Source organism: Oncorhynchus clarkii, chromosome 1, assembly GCF_045791955.1.
Source record: "Oncorhynchus clarkii lewisi isolate Uvic-CL-2024 chromosome 1, UVic_Ocla_1.0, whole genome shotgun sequence".
Lineage (NCBI taxonomy): Eukaryota > Metazoa > Chordata > Actinopteri > Salmoniformes > Salmonidae > Oncorhynchus > Oncorhynchus clarkii.
In genome coordinates this window covers 28,064,244-28,083,996 of record NC_092147.1, presented here as the reverse complement: position 1 = coordinate 28,083,996, position 19,753 = coordinate 28,064,244, and the positions used below count along the sequence as shown (strand labels likewise).

At 42.4% G+C, this 19,753-nt stretch overlaps 1 protein-coding gene across 6 annotated transcripts in view; it reads right to left on the bottom strand.

Annotated features, from left to right (window-relative positions):
* The window catches only part of LOC139401554 (myocyte-specific enhancer factor 2A-like), a 121,547-nt gene that overhangs the window by 33,970 nt on the left and 67,824 nt on the right, over positions 1–19,753 (bottom strand). For 4 of the 6 annotated variants that reach the window (XM_071145725.1, XM_071145766.1, XM_071145834.1 and 1 more), the window contains exons 5-6: positions 5,340–5,474; positions 2,516–2,729 (exon numbers count right to left, since the gene is read on the bottom strand). In XM_071145725.1, the coding sequence (XP_071001826.1) occupies positions 2,516–2,729; positions 5,340–5,474 (349 nt within the window). Of the gene's footprint in view, positions 1–2,515; positions 2,730–5,339; positions 5,475–5,541; positions 5,677–19,753 lie in introns of all 6 variants that reach the window. The other 2 variants (XM_071145739.1, XM_071145984.1) reach the window with 1 other exon arrangement.

The window sequence follows — 19,753 nt, the reverse complement described above, 5'->3', positions numbered from 1 at the left end:
CACCTTGTCTTCTCCGGACAAGCTTTTTTCCGGAAGCCCCAAACAATTGGCAAGGGGATTCATCAGAGAAAATGACTTTACCCCAGTTCTGAGCAGTTCAATCCCTGTAACCTTTGCAGAATATCAGTCTGTCCCTGATGTTTTTCCTGGAGAGAAGTGGATTCTTTGCTGCCCTTCTTGACACCAGGCCATCCTCCAAAAGTCTTCGCCTCACTGCTCGTGCAGATGCACTCACACCTGCCTGCTGCCATTCCTGAGGATGCTCTGTACTGGTGGTGCCCCGATCCCACAGCTGAATCAACATTAGGAGACGTCCTAGCGCTTGCTGGACTTTCTTGGGCGCCCTGAAGCCTTGTTCACAACAATTGAACCGCTCTCCTTGAAGTTCTTGATGATCCGATAAATGGTTGATTTAGGCGCAATCTTACTGGCAGCAATATCCTTGCCTGTGAAGCCCTTTTTGTGCAAAGCAATGATGACGACACATGTTTCCTTGCAGGTAACCATGGTTGACAGAGGAAGAACAATGATTCCAAGCACCACTCTCCTTTTGAAGCTTCCAGTCTGTTATTCGAACTCAATCAGCATGACAGAGTGATCTCCAGTCTTGTCCTCGTCAACACACCTGTGTTAACGAGAGAATCACTGACATGATGTCAGCTGGTCCTTTTGTGGCTTGGCTGAAATGCAGTGGAAATGTTTTTAATGGATTCAGTTAATTTGCATGGCAAAGAGGGACTTTGCAATTAATTGATACGGTTTTCTTCTATCTCCTCCTCTGACGAGGAGGTGTAGCAAGGATCGGACCAAAATACGGCGTAGTTGGTGTTCATGTTCTTTAATAAAGGAAAAACTCAAACATGAACATAATACAAAACAACAAACGTGAGAAAACCTAAACAGCCTATCTGGTGACAACAAACACAAAGACAGGAACAATCACCCACCAAACACTCAAAGAATATGGCTGCCTAAATATGGTTCCCAATCAGAGACAACGATAAACACCTGCCTCTGATTGAGAACCACTCCAGACAACCATAGACTATGCTAGAACACCCCACTAAGCCACAATCCCAATACCTACGAAAACCCCAAGACAAAACACACCACATAAATAAACCCATGTCACACCCTGGCCTGACCAAAATAATAAAGAAAACACAAAATACTAAGACCAGGGCGTGACATTAATTACAATTCATCTGATTACTCTTCATAATATTCTGAAGTATATGCAAATTGTCACCATACAAATTGAGGCAGCAGACTTTGTGAAAATTAATATTTGTGTCATTCTCAAAACATCTGGCCACGACTGTAGTGTATGATTTACCATTTTGAGTCTCTACTTTTATCCAATATAAAACACACAATTTCAGATATTGCTACATAAGACTGATTTGAGCCGGTCGAAATCGCTCCACTATTTCCTGGTTGCTAAAATTCTAATAGTTTGACTAATTTCAGTTTGTGGCAAAACAAGCACTCTATAGTGTAGAGAATCATTTTACCATCTAACAATTTTTTAAACCACTAAAAATATTGTATTTTCAGCTAAATGAAGATGGTGTACAAAAACGAAAGTAAAAGACACAAAAATTAAACTTATGATTGGAAGAATAGAAATAGCGCATATAGAAATGATATACCACTTCTTAGACTTGCTTTCAATGAGAATGACATATCTATAACTCACATTTCTATGGGAATTTGCTTAGGTCAGCCAAAAAGTTACATATTACAGCTTTAATGCTCCCCTCACATACAGACAACAAATACAGTCCCCTCGCATGCAATGAAGTGTGCCAAAGAGCATGGAATGACCAATTGAAACTGACAAGAGAGGCCGTTGACCATGTCGTAGGCAAATGTATGCAGCCGGTTGAGCTGAGGGCCTGTCGGGCAGAGCAAGAGTGAACTAATCAGTACCTCCTGAGGACATACTTTTCCGGCTGGGCTGGGGCCCACGCCAGGTCTGTCCTTCCCAGCATGCCAGCTAATAAGATGCATGAAATTATATGATTAACCATCTGCATCCTTCAGCTGGGAGCCAGGGATCAGCCTGGATACAGCACTCAATCCTTCCAAAGAAGCTGGACTCATGCTCCAGAATACATGGAATGTAGAATTCTTACTCATCTTTTTGTCAAGCAAAACTTTTTGTGGAAGGTAATAAGTAACCCACAGACCATCACGTACTCAACATCATCAAGATATGTCGAGTTTCCTTGTAGGCCTATTTGGTGGGGAAACTGTGAAGCCAGCTGTGTAGCCAATTGCCTGTTTCTGTTTATTAAAGAATGTGAAACAATGTTGTGTCTGTTTTCTGCTTTTCATTAAATCATGTTCTTTATATAACCTAAAATAAACGTGTTCATATGTGACTCGTTTCAGGAAACTAGGCGTATGTCGTGCATCACTACTTCATAGGAGAAGTACATACATAGTTACCACCATGTACGTACTATTGTCAGGTGTAGTGAAAACAACAGTGAGGTGTAGTGGAACTGACCCGCATTGCCTTGAGTGGAGGGCCTCTGCTGACCCCCGCTCCTGTGTAAGGAGGCCTGAGGGGGGGAGAGCATCCCGCTGTCACTCAGAGAGGCTGCGGCCTGCGTCAGGGCCTGGCTGCTCATGGATCCTCCTGGGTTGTAGGACATGGTATTCTGGTTGGAGACTGGCACTGCCACATGCATGGGGAAGTTCTGCTGGGGCAGCGCTGTGGGCTACAGGAGGGAAACACAGAGACATGAAGAGAATCAAAGACCTGGCGCTGGGCTGATGGTCACACTGGGAAGGAAATGGCAGAGATGGCGCCACATCAATCACATTGGTATGATTAACAGAGCAGTCCTATTAACTGATGGCAATGTTCCAAATCTAGGTTTATTGGATGCTGACATAAGCCTGTATAATATATAAATACTAATGTATAAAATGAACAGATGACCACTATATTTCTGTAAATGCACAAAACAATAACTTTGCTATTTAAAAAAACATTACAGATCAAAACATGCACAATAGCAAGTGTCTTGTACCAGGTGTTCAGACTTGCATTGTAATAGTCAGCACTGCAGATCATCAACGTTTCTTCTATTTATCCGGATAGTCTAATTGTGTTATTTCCCAAAATATACAGTTGAAGTCGGAAGTTTACATACACTTAGGTTGGAGTCATTAAAACTCGTTTTTCAACCACTCCACAAATTTCTTGTTAACAAACTATAGTTTTCACAAGTCGGTTAGGACGTCTACTTTGTGCATGACACAGGTAATTTTTCCAACAATTGTTTACAGACAGATTATGTAACTTATAGGTCAGTAGGTCAGAAGTTTACATACACTAAATTGACTGTGCCTTGGAGAATTCCAGAAATGGCTTTAGAAGCTTCTGATAGGGTAATTGACATCATTTGAGTCAATTGGAGGTGTATCTGTGGATTTATTTCAAGGCCTACCTTTAAACTCAGTGCCTCTTTGCTTGACATCATGGGAAAATCAAAAGAAATCAGCCAAATAATTTTTGACCTCCACAAGTCTGGTTCATCCTTGGGAGCAATTTCCAAACGCCTGAAGGTAACACGTTCATTTGTACAAGCAATAGTACGCAAGTATAAACACCATGGGACCACGCAGCCATCATACTGCTCAGGAAGGAGAAGCATTCTGTCTCCTAGAGATGAGCGTACTTTGGTGAGAAAAGTGCAAATCAATCCCAGAACAACAGCAAAGGACCTTGTGAAGATGCCATAAAGACCATTGTTATGTTTGGAGGAAATAGGGGGATGCTTGCAAGCCGAAGAACATCATCCCAAGCGTGAAGCAAGGGGTGGCAGCATCATGTTGTGGGGGTGCTTTGCTGCAGGAGGGACTGGTGCACTTCACAAAATAGATGGCAATATGAGGAAGAAAAATGATGTGGATATATTGAAGAAACATCTCAAGGCATCATTCAGGAAGTTAAAGCTTGGTCAGGCCTACAAACCTGACTCAGTTACACCAGCTCTGTCAGGAGGAATTCACCCAACTTATTGTGGGAAGCTTGTGGAAGGCTACCCGAAATGTTTGACCCAAGTTAAACAATTTAAAGGCAATGCTACCAAATAATAATTAAGTGTAAGGAAACTTCTGACCCACTGGGAATGTGATGAAAGAAATAAAAGCTGAAATAAATCATTCTCTCTACTATTATTCTGACATTTCACATTCTTAAAATAAAGTGGTGATTCTAACTGACCCAAGACAGGGAATTTTTACTAGGATTTCATGTCAGGAATTGTGAAAAACTGAGTTTAAATATATTTGGCTAAGGTGTATGTAAACGTCCGACTTGCATTTTGGATCAAAACTCCATGTCAGTGCAGTGCAGTGCTGACAATCCAAATAGTTTGTGAGAGTAACTGGTGACAGTGAGACCACTCCATTCACAGCATAGTCCAGTGAGGCAGTCAGTTAGTGATATTATTAGTGTGTTAATTGCAAACAATGGTGCTCTCCATGTCAGAATTAGAGAGAAAACAACAGTTGAAGCACTATACTTTATGCAGGATTCTATGATTGCCACCCACAATAAGATCACTATTGTCTTAAGGTAAAGCTCTGTGTAATTCCAGGGTACTTTGGTCACCTCCAGTCTGATAGTAGCTTGATGAAAGAGTGGAAGATAAACAGTGATAGTCCACTGATGTTGTGATTTGGCGAATACTTATTGAATTGCCCAAGTGAATGGAGGACCCACCAAGATGAGAAACCAGGAGAGATCATACAATGAGCAAAGGGGAGGGAAGATTAAAAAAAACGAATACAAAATTATCCCCCCCTTCGCCAAATGATCCAGGCACTGAAAGAGATTCAATTTCTCGATCTGCTTGGGGGTGAAAATTGGGTTTTGGGAAAAAAGACATAAATCACCAAAGCTACAGAACCAGTCAATATTTAAGCCAGTGGAGGAATCTTCCTCTTTTTTTCAGGGGGGAATGTGTCTTTTATAATAAAGAAGCTTCTCCTCCACAATAACAAAAATGCACTTTCCTTTTCTCATAGTTTTCAATATGATCTTCCCAATAGAGCTTTAAAAAGGTTCAACCTGTCATAACAATGTGATCTTATCAGGGTGTACCAAAATATAAGTTGCAGAACAAATCAACAAAATAAACAAATACACTTCCAATGAACAGAAAAAAGGTTATGCTTGAATAGTCCATGTTTGCTTATAGTAGTTGACAGAGGTTGCAGGGTGGGATAATTTAAAAAAGAAGAAAAAGTCAAACCAAAAGGAGGTCAAAATCCTTTGTGCCACAAAGCCAAGCAGCAAAATCATTGCATTTACTTACGATTTTATGATTTCTCATCATATTATCAAACTCCTCATTAATTTTTTTATACTTTTCTTCTGTGTGAGGGGTGAGGACATATGAGGCATCAGGGTCCGGGCTATCACAGCCTCTGTGTTCTTTCTTGTTTAGCGCCTGTAGTGAACATCAACATAAAAACAGGAATCAACACAAAATGGCAGGAGAGGGAAAAAGTACTTACACCACAGCGCTTGTACATTAAATCACTCTCTTCGCTTAGTTTGCCGAAACGGTCGTCCATGAGGGGGCTGTGCCCAAAACAGTCATCTGGATCAGGACTGGCACACAGGTCATTATGGCCTTTGTTTCTTAATTTCTGAAATAAAATTGCACAATTCACACATACAATACATATCGCAGGATACTCAGTCTACTACCACATGACTCTCTGGCTAGGTAGGTTACAATACACCTCTACAAACCTGTTCCCATAACAAAACATGAACAAAAATACTAACATAAGTAAAAGGCATCATTCAAGTCAAGACACTAATTAATTGAATACATATGACAGATATTCAATGACTTGTAATACATCAATTATAATACACCTGCCTTCACATGTACATTTATAAATAATCAAAAAATATTTGAATGAATTTGTTATTTTTTGCCTTGCCAGTGTGCTGGTATGAGCAGGGAACGGGATGAATACTATCTTCCTATGCAATGGTTAACAATGATAGGCAAATTGAAATGTCAATCCTTATCCTTTCATCCTTTAGAGACCATCACATAATAAACTAAATATTTCTCTGCACTCTTCTCCCTGCACTCTCTCTCTTTCTCTTCTCAACCTCTACCCAACCCCCCTTCTCTCTCTCTCTATCTTCCCGCTCTCTTGCTGCATGTGTGTGTTTCAATGCATATTTCATTATCTCTCAGTTATCATAAGCCACCCAGCTGGAAGACACCCCGGTATAAGAGGATCCAACAGAGCAGCAGTTTAAAACATTGCAGACTTTATTTCAGCATGGCTGCCACTCATGGGATTTTATCAATGTTAAGTAATGTAGGAAATAAAATGGATTACTATACTGTATGTTGTCAAATACGCTTATTAGAGCATGAAATGGAGTGATTATTGTAAGAGTAAAGAGCACACAGTATGGTGTGATATAGCTTCATTTGACCTCTTAAAAAGACTGCACACTATCAAATTAACTAAATAAAAAGAGTGAAACTGTGTTGTGCTTGTTATAACTTTCTATCAAAGGAGCAGTTCTCTCCGCTTTGAAAAAACTGTGAATGATGGTGGTAACGAGAACCCATGACAGCACGTGTGATATCATCAGCATGTGATATCCAGCCAGTCAGAGAACATCAAGTTTGATTTATATATGTGCTGTTCAGGTTCCCCTATCAGGCTGTTGCAGGCCCAGAGCGGTGACCTACCCTGTCTCTGGGCTGCCTCTGAGCCGGATGTCTACAGCAGTCACTGACTCCTCTGGATGGAGGGGTCACAGTGTGAGGGAGAGGAGTAGGACTCAAAGGCACTAATGAGCCCTTCGTCTCTGCCTCCATCTCCATTATCCTGGAGGTGCAGGAGGTAACGCTGGTGTGTGTGTGGGTGTTCATGGGCGTTGCAGCAGCAGCTGGCATCTGCTGACAGCTCTCTGACAGTACAGTGGTGTTTGGGCTGATCTCTATCTAACAACATGTCTTACCCAGCCCTGCTTACAGTAACTAGGTCGTTCCACGAAAAGAGTGCCTTTTGCAATGATTTTTATTTGAAGTATTGTGCACCAATACTGAATATTGCATTTTCAAAGCCTGTTATATTAAATTAAGTGCCCTTTAATAGAGACCACATGGTGAATTCAATAAATGTGATTCTTTTTATGAATAAAGGCATTTAAGATTACATCTTCAACCCTAATATGGTCAACCCTGTTACTTTATTTGGCACTTAATAGACACTTACTATAGTAATTTGAGATGGGAAAACATGTTTTTTTCTATGAAGTTGAACATGTGCTATTTATGACAGAATGTTAACATTTTGTGAAATCTAAAGTTTTTTATGATCAAGTTACACTTCTTAAAAGGCGCCATTTGGTGGAAGGACCCAGATCCCAACATGCTGACAAGCTCTGTATGACACACTACTGTCGGATTTCCTAGGATTGAAATATGAAACTTTACTGGTTTTCAATGATTTCCTACTATACAATGTGCGTGTCTACCAAGGCACAGTTTACTTTAACTTTTACAAATGTACCAGTACTGAATCAAACTACAGCTATTGTATGCAGTAATCAAGTGCCTATGAACCAGAGTTATACTGTTAGCACTGAGGCGGTGTGTGCCCTAGTAGGAAGTCCACTGTGTGAAGCTCACCCTGATCAAACATAAATAACATACGCATGTCTACATCTGATAAGCTTCCCAGTAAAGCAATAAAAACAATCAAGCATCCCATAAAATTGCTAAAAAATAGCCCACATTAAAATATGTAGGCTAAGAAACAAAGTTCATGAAATCAATAACTTGCTAGTAACAGATGGCATTCATATTCTAACTATATCTGAAACTCACTTATATAATACATTTGATGATACAGTGGTAGCAATACATAGTTATAACATCTACAGAAAAGACAGAAATGCCAATGGGGCGGTGATGCGGGTCTATATTCAGAACCACATTACTGTAAAGCTTAGAGAGGATTTCATGTTAAATACTGTTGAAGTAATATGGCTTCAGGTTCATCTGCCTCACCTAAAGCCTTGTGGGAACCTGCTATAGACCACCAAGTGTTAACTATCAGTATCTGAATAATATGTGTGAAAAGCTTGATAATGTACGTGAAATCAACAGCGAGCTTTGGAACACCTTCAATGACATTTTAGGGAAAAGAGCAAACTCAGCTCCATCATTCATTGAATCAGATGGCTCATAAATTTAAAAAACCCTGATATTGCCAACTACTTTAATGATTTTTTCAATTTTCAAGATTAGCAAACTCAGGCATGACATGCCATCAACAAACGCTGACACTTCACATGAAAGTATAACTGACCAAATTATGAAAGACAAGCATTGTAAATTTGAATTCCATAAAGTGAGTGTGGAAGAGATGAAAATAATTGTTGTCTATTAACAATGACAAGACACCAGGGTCTGACAACTTGGATGGAAAATTACTGAGGATAATAGCGGACGATATTGCCACTCCTATTTGCCATATTTTCAATCTAAGCCTAATAGAAAGTGTGTCACCCAGACCTAGAGGGAAGCAAAAGTCATTCCACTACCCAAGAATAGTAAACCTCCCTTTACTGGCTCAAATAGCCGACCAATCAGCCTGTTACCAACACTTAGTAAACTTTTGGATAAAATTGTGTTTGACCAGATACAATGCTATTTTACAGTAAACAAATTGACAACAGACTTTCAGCGCACTTATAGGAAAGGACATTCAACAAGCACATCACTTACACAAATGACTGATGATTGGCTGAGAGAAATTGGTGATCAAACGATTGTGGAGGCTGTTTTGTTGACTTCAGTGAGGCTTTTCAGTGAGGCTTTTGACATTATTGATCATAGTCTGCTGCTGGAAAAACGTATGTGTTAGGCTTTACACCCCCTGCTATATTGTGGATAAAGAGTTACCTGTCCAACATAACACAGAGGGTGTTCTTTAATGGAAGCATCTCCAACACAATCCTGGTAGAATCAGAAAATCCCCAGGGCAGCTGTCTAGGCCCCTTACTTTTTAAAATGTTTGAGTAAAGCCAGTGTATCTACTGTATGTATGCGGATGACACAACACTATACACGTCAGCTACTACAGCAAATTGAAATGACCGCAACACTTAACAAAGAGCTGCAGTTAGTTTCAGAATGGGTGGCAAACAATAAGTTAGACCTAAATATTTTAAAAACTAAAAGCATTGTATTTGGGACAAACCATTCACTAAACCCTAAACCTCAACCAAATTCTGTAATGAATAATGTGGAAATTGAGCAAGTTGAGGTGACTAAACTGCTTGGAGTAACCCTGGATTGTAAACTGTCATGGTCAAAACATACAACAGTAGCTAAGATGGGGAGAAGTCTGTCCATATTAAAGCGCTGATCTGCCTTCTTAACAACACTATCAACAAAGGCCTTAGTTTTGTCCCACCTGGACCACTGTTCAGTTGTGTGGTCAGGTGGCACAAAGAGGGACTTAGGAAAATTACAATTGGCTCAGAACAGGGCAGCACGGCTGGCCCTTAAATGTACACAGAGAGCTAACATTAATAATATGCATGTCAATCTCTCATGGCTCAAAGTGGAGGAGAGATTGACTTGTTTTTGTAAGAAGTGTTGACAAGCTGAATGCACCGAGCTGTCTGTTTAAACTACTAGTCCACAAGACATGCCACCAGAGGACTCTTTACAATCCACAACTCCAGAACAGACTATGGGGGGTGCACAATACTACATAGAGCCATGGCTACATGGAACTCTATTCCACATCAGGTCAATTATTTAAGCAGTAAGAAGAAGTCAGAAGAATACAAATATTAAAATACACTTTATGGAACAGCAGGGACTGTGAAGTGGCACACACACAGGTATAGACACACGCATAATCACACACACACTAGCACACACACTCTACACACACGTAATATTGTTATATTGTAGATATGTAGTGGTGTAATAATGTGATACGATGTACTGTTTTACCTTTTGTTTTATGTGTGATGTAAGTGCCTTAATGTGTTTGGACCTCAGTAAGAGTAGCTGCTGCCTTAATAATACAAATACATACTATACACTCTACTCTAGCTTAAACACTTGATGAAACAGTGTATGAGCTCAAATCTGAAGCAGGGGAACTCTGAAAGGCACCTAAATCATATCAGTCATATCTGTCTGATAATGTTACTGGAGAGAGAGAGATGAAAGATACACAACATGTGTAAATGTGCATTTAGACCCACTAGTGTTTGGTGTGGTACAGAGCCGGGGCATTCTTCTCATTCGAAGAAAACGCCTTCCTGGTTCATTTCCTGTTTACTGAGGCTGCTCTTCAGTTAGGCTCCTGTTAAGGCTATGTTTACCAGGGAAACTATGCACTTTCTCCGCCAGACTGCCACAGATCTGATCAGGACCTGCAAATTAAAGTCCAAACCTGCTCATTATGGGAATAGCTGGGTTGGGCTGGCCGGCCATGGCTATGTGAGATGGGCAGGGCCGCAGGCAGCACTTCCATCCAGCCGCACCCTCTGCCCCTGGCCCCGTGCCATGCTAGCCACTCAGGGAGGGGCCAGAGTGGAAACATCCAGTGCCAGGGACACTCAGAACAAACCATGGAACATATTGCACTGAGACTAAACAGCACAAAGCCCAAAGCCCAGTGCTCATATCTAGTTAATTCATTTCACAAGTCAATATTGACCTCTGTGATCTAAGATGAATTGAAATTAAACATTATGACAGCATATAATGTATTCATGCCTAAGAAAGAGTGAAGAGTGACAGATTTCCTCTCCGTGGTACTCCTAGCTGAGCACGTTACGGAGTGAAGGTCTGGGACAGCACGGCAGTAATTCCTCCTTAAATGACTTGGCATGTTTCGGGTGTCCCACAGACGCTGCCCGCAGCTCCCAGTAAATGGATCACTAAATCAGCACATGGCCAAACAGGTGTCTCTCTCCCAAACACCTGTCAGGCCCTGGCTCCCCGGCCCGGCCAATCACACACAGCCTCACACTAACATGGCCTTAGAAGGGGCCACATGGAACCCTGAAGGCCATCAGACATCACTCAACCCAAGGTTTTTACTCTATACTATTGGTTCAGTAATACATACAAACGTTTACACAAAACAAAACCAACCAACGCTGAATTATGGTAAACAAAATTTAAGTTGTGTTCGTTCTATTTCTTCCTTTCTATTCCTATTCCTTCTATAGTTCAGAAATTCACTTTCAAAGGTCATATCATACTCTGACATTTTCTGTATTTTGAAAGTTCAATATCTTGAAAACGTGATTGCTGACATGAAAAACATTTAGGGACTGTATCAATAGTGGACTAATGAAACAAATACCAAAAGTCCTTTAAGAAAGCAAAGCTGGAGGTGTGTGAATACATTAGAACTTATAGGGCTTTTCAACAACAACATTTATAATGGAGGGTGTGTGGTGAGTCTGTCTGTATATGGGGCTGCAGACAGAGAGTAGTGATGATTGAACTTGTGTAATCTGTTCACAAGGCTCATGGAGGCTCATAAAGAGCAGTGGGAACCAGGCCAGCAGATATTTTCTCACAGCCATCCTGGACTGCTAGAAAATTGGCTCTATACACCAAAAATTAAAATCTGGTTGTCTGACGTCAAACCAGCGGGGCATCATAGTGAGTGTGTGAGTGTAATGTTAAAAGAACAGGCTTTTTCTGATGTTCCGAAAGTGAGAGAGGCCTTGAAATGTGTCTGTTCACTCATAGTACTGTATGCCCAACCCCCATACTGATGATCACTCATCTCCACCAGAGCACCTGTTGTTCATTTATATTAAACTTACAAACGTTAGATGTTACAAACGAGTATGAGCTATTGAAGCAGTGTCTCAATTGTACGTTATATAGAAAATAATTGTTTTCATAGGATGTTAGAATGGAGCTATCAATTCTATCTCTATGTCAGGTAAGGTAAGTGACTGTTGTTTCTGGGGGGGAGGTTTGCCATGGTGCTCCTATACTGCCCGCGCCTGAGTGATTGAAGCGGGGAGAACAGGGCATGGCTTAAGTGGCTGGGGTCCTGGATGATCTTCTTGGCCTTCTTGCAACACCTGGTATTGTAGGTGTCCTGCAATGTGCACCCAACAGCTGCACGTATCACCCTCTGAAGCGCCCGTCTGTCTGCGCCGGTGGAGTTGCTGTACCAGGCTGTGATGCAGCCCGACAGTATGCTCTTGTTGGTGCTCCTGTAGAACACTGTGAAGGCCCTCGAGGACAGGCCACCGGAACTTGACCACCGGAACGTCCCTCTTGAGTCTTTGTTTGTAGGCGTGGAGAAGCAAGATGGAGTCATGGTCGGATTTGCCGAAAGGAGGATGGGAGAGGTCCTTATATCCGTGTCGAGAGTATATGGCCTGAGCAAGAGGACAAGAACATTAGAGTGTCTAGTTTTAAGTGAAAATGCAACTCTGGGATGCTGGCCTTCTAGGCAGAGTTGCAAAGAAAAAGCCATATCTCAGACTGGCCAATAAAAATAAAAGATTAAGATGGGCAAAATAACACAGACACTGGACAGAGGAACTCTACCTAGAAGGCCAGCATCCCAGAGTCGCCTCTTCACTGTTGACGTTGAGACTGTTGTTTGCGGGTACTATTTAATGAAGCTGCCATTGGAGGACATGTGAGGCATCTGTTTCTCAAACTAGACACTCTAATGTACTTGTCCTCTTGCTCAGTTGTGCACTGGGGCCTCCCACTCCTCTTTCTATTCTGGTTGGAGCCAGTTTGTGCTGTTCTGTGAAGGGAGTAGTACCCAGCGTTGTACGAGATCTTCAGTTTCTTGGCAATTTCTCACATGGAATAGCCTTCATTTCTCAGAACAAGAATATACTTATGAGTTTCAGAAGGAAGTTATTTGTTTCTGGTCATTTTGAGCCTGTAATCGAACCCACAAATGCTGATGCTCCAGAAACTCAACTAGTCTAAAGAAGGCCAGTTGTATTGCTTCTTTAATATGGACAACAGTTTTCAGCTGTGCTAACATAATTGCAAAAAGGTTTTCTAATTATCAATTAGCCTTTTAAAATGATAAACTTGGATTAGCAAACACAACGTGCCATTTGAACACAGGAGTGATGTTTGCTTATAATTGGCCTCTGTACGCCTATTTAGATATTCCATAAAAAATCAGCTGTTTCCAGCTAAAATAGTAATTTACAACATTAAGAGGGTCTACACTGTCACGCCCTGGCCTTAGTTATCTTTGTTTTCTTTATTATTTTGGTTAGGTCAGGGTGTGACATGGGGGATTTATGTGTTTTGTCTGGTCTAGGGGTTTTGTATGTTTATGGGGCTGTCACCTTTCTAGGTAGTTTTGTATGTCTATGGTTGCCTAGATTGGTTCTCAATTAGAGGCAGCTGTTTGTCGTTGTCTCTGATTGGGAACCATATTTAGGCAGCCATGTTCTTTGGGTATTTTGTGGGTGATTGTCTTCTGTCTTTGTGTCTATGCCCCAGATAGGACTGTTTCGGTTTTCACATTTGTTATTTTGTAGTGTTCTTGTTTATCGTCTATATTAAAGATGTTGAACACTAACCACGCTGCATTTTGGTCCTCCTCTCCTTCAGCGGAAGAAAACCGTTACATACACTGTATTTCTGATACATTTTATGTTATTTTAATGGACAAAAAATTTGCTTTACTTTCAAAAACAAGGATGTTTTAAGTGACCCCAAACTTTTGAATGGTAGTGTACATATGATGTAAGAAATAATGCATAAAAAAACAAAATACTGCAAAGTTTCCAAAAGACTAGAAGTGAGGCGACCTTCTCTGTCGGTGCCATCTTGCTCGAGACGAGGCAAGGTGCCTGCTGTCGAAGCCATATTAGCCAAATATAGTGTTCCATTTAGATCTATGTTTATGTCACAGAAAATAAACATGACTGTTCCAATCAAAACAAAAAAGTTGAGTCTTTTGAGTGTATGATTTAATCACAACCGAATAGTTTATATTATAGCCCCATTTACATTGAACTTTTAAGAAAACATAATTTAATGAGTTAAAGATAAAGTGGAGCCAAAGCTGTTGCGTAAGCCACCTACCATACCTGCTCCTTGTGAAACACTTTCACTGAAATGGGCCAAAGCAATTTCTGCAGTCTGCCTTAGATGGAACACCATTACACTCCAATGCCCCCCGCTTGTGTCGAGCTTTTTACATTTCACTTATTCATGTACTGAATGTGAATAAAAGGGAGTTTGGAAGTAGACAGTAGATGTCGTTACAAAAGCCAAACTTCTCAAATGTGGGGAGAAGGCAGGTTGTGGCTGAACTGTCAGTGTCTTCCAGTGGTAGCTATATAGAACACACACCAAAAGAATGCTTTAAGAGCCATTATAATTTGATTATAGTCTATATAAATAATGTATATTTGAACTATTTTTTGCTTCTGTAGTGTTCCTCACCTCATTTCAACTGTGTCCCCACCTTGCACACCCACCCTGCAGTGTTGTGAATTCGCTGTTGTGCACGTTGCCGCACTAAGCAAGGTAGCGTGCTAATCCTCATGACATCACCATTGTGTCCGGTCCGTTCCATCTAATGTGGTTATCAAAGGGCCTCTTTGAGTGTGAACACTGTTGAGAATCAGCATGGGGAGGCGGCTGATAGCAAGGCTTTCATCTGCTCACAAATATTTGAGCTTTTATATAACATCTTAAGAGACAAGTCTTTCACTGTGAGTATGTTCCCATTTTTCCTTTGGTGATGTAGATTTCACTTGAGGGGGAAAAGGGTATGTTGGTTGTTCTCGTGAAGTCTCCAGCTAGTGGCTGTATGTACTGTATGCCATTACCGAGGGCCCTAACAGCTTCTCCTCTCTACACACTGGTAATGGTCATATTCCTGGTCTGAGAGTAGGGAGGGCTAGATAAGAAAATTGGTTTTGATTCCCAGACATATCTGGTTTAATCTCATGACCATTCCACATCATCAGTGATCTAACTGATATCAGGATATGACCCCATGCATGTCCTTCCTCTCCTTCAGCCCATTGTCTGACAGGAAATACAGCAGGAGGTGCACCTTCTCAGCTGTACAGGACAGACTGTGTTTTGTTAGGTTATTATGACCGGACTGCAGCTGTTTGGAAAACAATATATCCTAAAGTCTGATCCAATCCTCTCAAAAACAGGACAATGGCGAGACCACGGTTAGCTCCGAGCTGATACACCAAACAGAGTAAGACATATAAAAGTAGAGTAATCCTGACTGAGCTGTGGTCTGCGTGTCCCTAAAGGACAGACAGGGAGGAGAAAGCCTCTGTCTCAGGTCAGCTCAATTTACAGTAGAGCAGAAAATTATTGTGGTTGACTGGCTAGATTGAAACTTTGATAAATATAGCCGCTATATTATTGAGTAAGAATAAATTGCACAGCAGAGAGCAATACCATTCCCTCCGAGAGACAGGCAGCTGCTCAGAGACTTTGTTGAATAACGGACGTGGCAAAGATATTAGTTGCCACAGTCAAAGAGAACACATTTTCAATCAGTGGCTTGGATATTTTCAGACAATTTAGTCAACTGGGAATTGAAGTCCAAATTGAGGATAAAGGCATCTCAATGTCATCATTATCTACATCTTTAAAAGATTGGGAACAAATGAGACGAACACGTTCCATTACATCCAACTAGCTCTAGACAGCTATATTAAAGATAAAAAGGTATAAACAACCATTCACAAAACAAACTATTACTACTACAAGAAGTTCACTTAACATCTTTTTCCCCGCTCCCACCTCCCTCCCCCTCTCTCTAATTCATCAACATCTCTCTCTCTCTCTCTCTCTCTCTCTCTCTCTCTCTCTCTCTCTCTCTCTCTCTCTCCCTGTCTCCCTCTCCCTGCACCCACAGAGTGGATCATTAGCTGTCAGAGCCCTTGAAACCAAACCCCCGTCCTCAACCCCCATACTTGCGCGCCTTTAAAATATTCATAAGGACAATTAGGAGTTCCAAAAAGGCGGGCGTAGAGAGCTGGGGCAGGTGTGGATGGCTGGGGCGGGCGTGGAGGGCTGTGGCGGGTGTGGAGGGCTGGGGCGGGCGTGGAGCAGGCGTGGAGGGCTGGGGCGGGCGTGGAGCGCTGGGGCAGATGTGGAGGGCTGGGGCGGGTGTGGATCGCTGGCAGCAGGAAGTATGTTCTGCAACACTCAATACCCAGACCACAGACCTGGCCTCATCAATCTGAGCCACAGCACCCCTCCCTCCCTGCCCACCCACCTCCTCACTCAGCCGGGCAAGGCAGGGGAGGGTGGCATGATGCCAGCTAACCCCCCTCCTTCTCCTCCCAACTGGCTGTGCTCTGCTTTGTCCTCACCCCTGGGTAGAGGAGGGAGGTCTCACACTGCCCATGGTGAGACGGGGGGAGGGCAAGCTGATTGTTGCCCAACGGAGCTAACATACAGAAGCCGTTCTATGTGAAATAAGGGTCACATTTCTGTTACAGGGACCACAAGGTCAGTAGAGAACATGGGGGTGGGCTCATGGTTTGGCCTTCAGAATAACCATCAACATTGTTCCTCTGTCCATATTGGTCACTGTGGTCTCTCATGTCAACTATACATTAGACAGTAAACACAAACTTGGCAAGGGCGCTCCATTGGTGGCATGACTGTCATTAAAGTACACTATATAAACGCAGCAAAAAAAGAAACGTCCTCTCACTATCATCTGCGTTTATTTTCAGCAAACTTAACATGGGGGGGGGGGGGGGGGGGGTAAAAATCAAAAGTAACAGTCAGTATCTGGTGTGGCCACCAGCTGCATTAAGTACTGCAGTTGCTCTTCTTTTCATGGACTGCACCAGATTTGCCAGTTCTTGCTGTGAGATGTTACCCCACTCTTCCACCGAGGCACCTGCAAGTTACCAGACATTTCTGGGGGGAATGGTCCTAGCCCTCACCCTCCGATCCAACAGGTCCCAGACGTGCTCAATAGACTTGAGATCCGGGCTCTTCGCTGGCCATGGCAGAACACTGACATTCCTGTCTTGCAGGAAATCACACACAGAACAAGCAGTATGGCTGGTGGCATTGTCATGCTGGAGGGTCATGTCAGGATGAGCCTGCAGGAAGGGTACCACATGAGGGAGGAGGATGTCTTCACTGTAACGCACAGCATTGAGATTGCCTGCAATGACAACAAGCTCAGTCCGATGATGCTGTGACACACTGCCCCAGACCATGATGGACCCTCCACCTCCAAATCGATCCCGCTCCAGAGTACAGGCTTCGGTGTAACGCTCATTCCTTTGACGATAAACGCGAATCCGACCATCACCCCTAGTCAAACAAAACCGCGACTCGTCAGTGAAGAGCACTTTTGCCAGTTCTGTCTGGTCCAGCGACGGTGGATTTGTTCCCATAGGCGGCGTTGTTGCAGGTGATGTCTGGTGAGGACCTGCCTTACTACAACAGGCCTTCAGGCCCTCAGTCCAGCCTATTGCGGACAGTCTGAGTACTGATGGAGGGATTGTGCGTTCCTGGTGTAACTTTGGGAGTTGTTGTTTCATCCTGTACCTGTCCCGCAGGTGTGATGATCGGATGCACCGATCCTGTGCAAGTGTTGTTACACGTGGTCTGCCACTGCGAGGGCTATCAGCTGTCCGTCCTGTCTCCCTGTAGCGCTGTCTTAGACGTCTCACAATACGGACATTGCAATTTATTACCCTGGCCACATCTGCAGTCCTCATGCCTCTTTGCAGCATGTCTAAGGCACGTTCACACAGATGAGCAGGGATCCTGGGCATCTTTCTTTTGGTGTTCTTCAGAGCCAGTAGAAAGACCTCTAAGTTTTCATAACTGTGACCTTAATTGCCTACCGTCTGTTAGTGTCTTAATGACCGTTCCACAAGTGCATGTTCATGAATTTTTTATGGTTCAATGAACAAGCATGGGAAACAGTGTTTAAACCCTTTACATTTAAGATCTCTGAAGTTATTTTGATTTTTTATGAATTATCTTTGAAAGACAGAGTCCTGAAAATGGGATGTTTCTTTTTTTTGCTGAGTTTATATAGAAAAGTATGTGGACACCCCTTCAAATTAGTGGATTTGGAGAAACAATGGCTCAGCTGTGAAGTGGTAGGCCACACAAGCTCACAGAACGGGACCACCGAGTGCTGAAGCATAAAGCATAAAAATGGTCTGTTGTAACACTCTCTACTGAGTTCCAAACGGCCTCTGGAAACAACATAAGCAGAATAATTGTTAGTTGGGAGCTTCATGAAATGGGTTTCCATGGCTGAGCAGCCGCACACAAGCCTGAGATCACCGGGCGCAATGCCAAGCATCGGTTGGAGTGGTGTAAAGTTCGCCGCCATTGGACTCTGGAGCAGTGGAAACGCGTTCTCTTGCGTGATGAATCACGTTTCACCATCTGGCAGTCTGACGCACAAATCTGGGTTTGGCGGATGCCAGGAGAATGCTACCTGCCCAAATGCATTGTGCCAACTGTAAAGTTTGGTGGAGGAGGAATAATGGTCTGGGGCTGTTTTTTATGGTTTGGACTAGGCCCCTTAGTTCCAGTGAAGGTAAATCTTAACACTACAGCATACAATGACATTCTAGACAATTCTGTGCTTCCAAGTTTTTGGCAACAGTTTGGGGAAGGCCTTTTCCTGTTTCCACATTACAATGCCCCCGTGCACAAAGCAAGGTGCATATAGAAATGGTTTGTCGAGATCGGCGTGGAAGAACTTGGCTGACCTGCAGAGCACTGACCTCAACCCCATCGAACAGCTTTGGGATGAATTGGAATGCCGACTGCGAGCCAGGCTTAATCTCCCAACATCAGTGCCCAACCTCACTAATGCTCTTGTGGCTGAATGAAAGCAAGTCCCCGCCGCAACGTTCCAACATCTAGTGGAAAGCCTTCCCAAAAGAGTGTAGGCTGTTATAGCAGCAAAGTGGGGAACAACTCCATATTAATGCACATGATTTTAGAATGAGATGTTTGACAAGCAGGTGTCCACATACTTTTGGTAATATGTGTAGTTCAAACCAAATTAGGGCTGACCTATTTGATGTATTCTGACTGACATGTGTAGCTCTTCCTACATTAACATAAACGCAAAATAAAGTGGCTATGAAATGAACATGGTGTTGCATGTTGCTGCTGAGCGACATGTATTGCATTACTTTTCATTACAAGTTAGGCCTTATTTTACAAAGTTTTACCATAAGCCATGGTAGGCCTGTGCCAGTTAATCAGTGGCATGCCTCTAGAAACTAAAGAATACATCACTTAAGACATTTGAATCAAGTAAAACAGCGAGGAATCATATATCATGGCAATGTTGAAATCATTCAAGTGTTTATGGGATGATGTCAGCAACATGTAATTCATAGTCGAGATATGAAAACATTTGCCAGAACAATGAGATGCTGTAGAAACCAAAGAATTATATTACTGTAAAGGTCTTCATTCCTGGTGTTATTGAATTATATTAAACCATGTAGTTGAGTGTTGGAGATGTTTCATTATCTCATAGACTACTTGAAGTTTGCAGGCCTTCCATTTACGTTAAGGCTTTCTAAATTCACTTTTTAAGGCAGGAGTGTGTTAACCAAGGTGAGACTGGCAAACAGTTTATTCTTGGTTTTAACTGGCGTCACTGAGTCTAAAGCAGCCTGACACATGTCATTGAAAATGTTCAG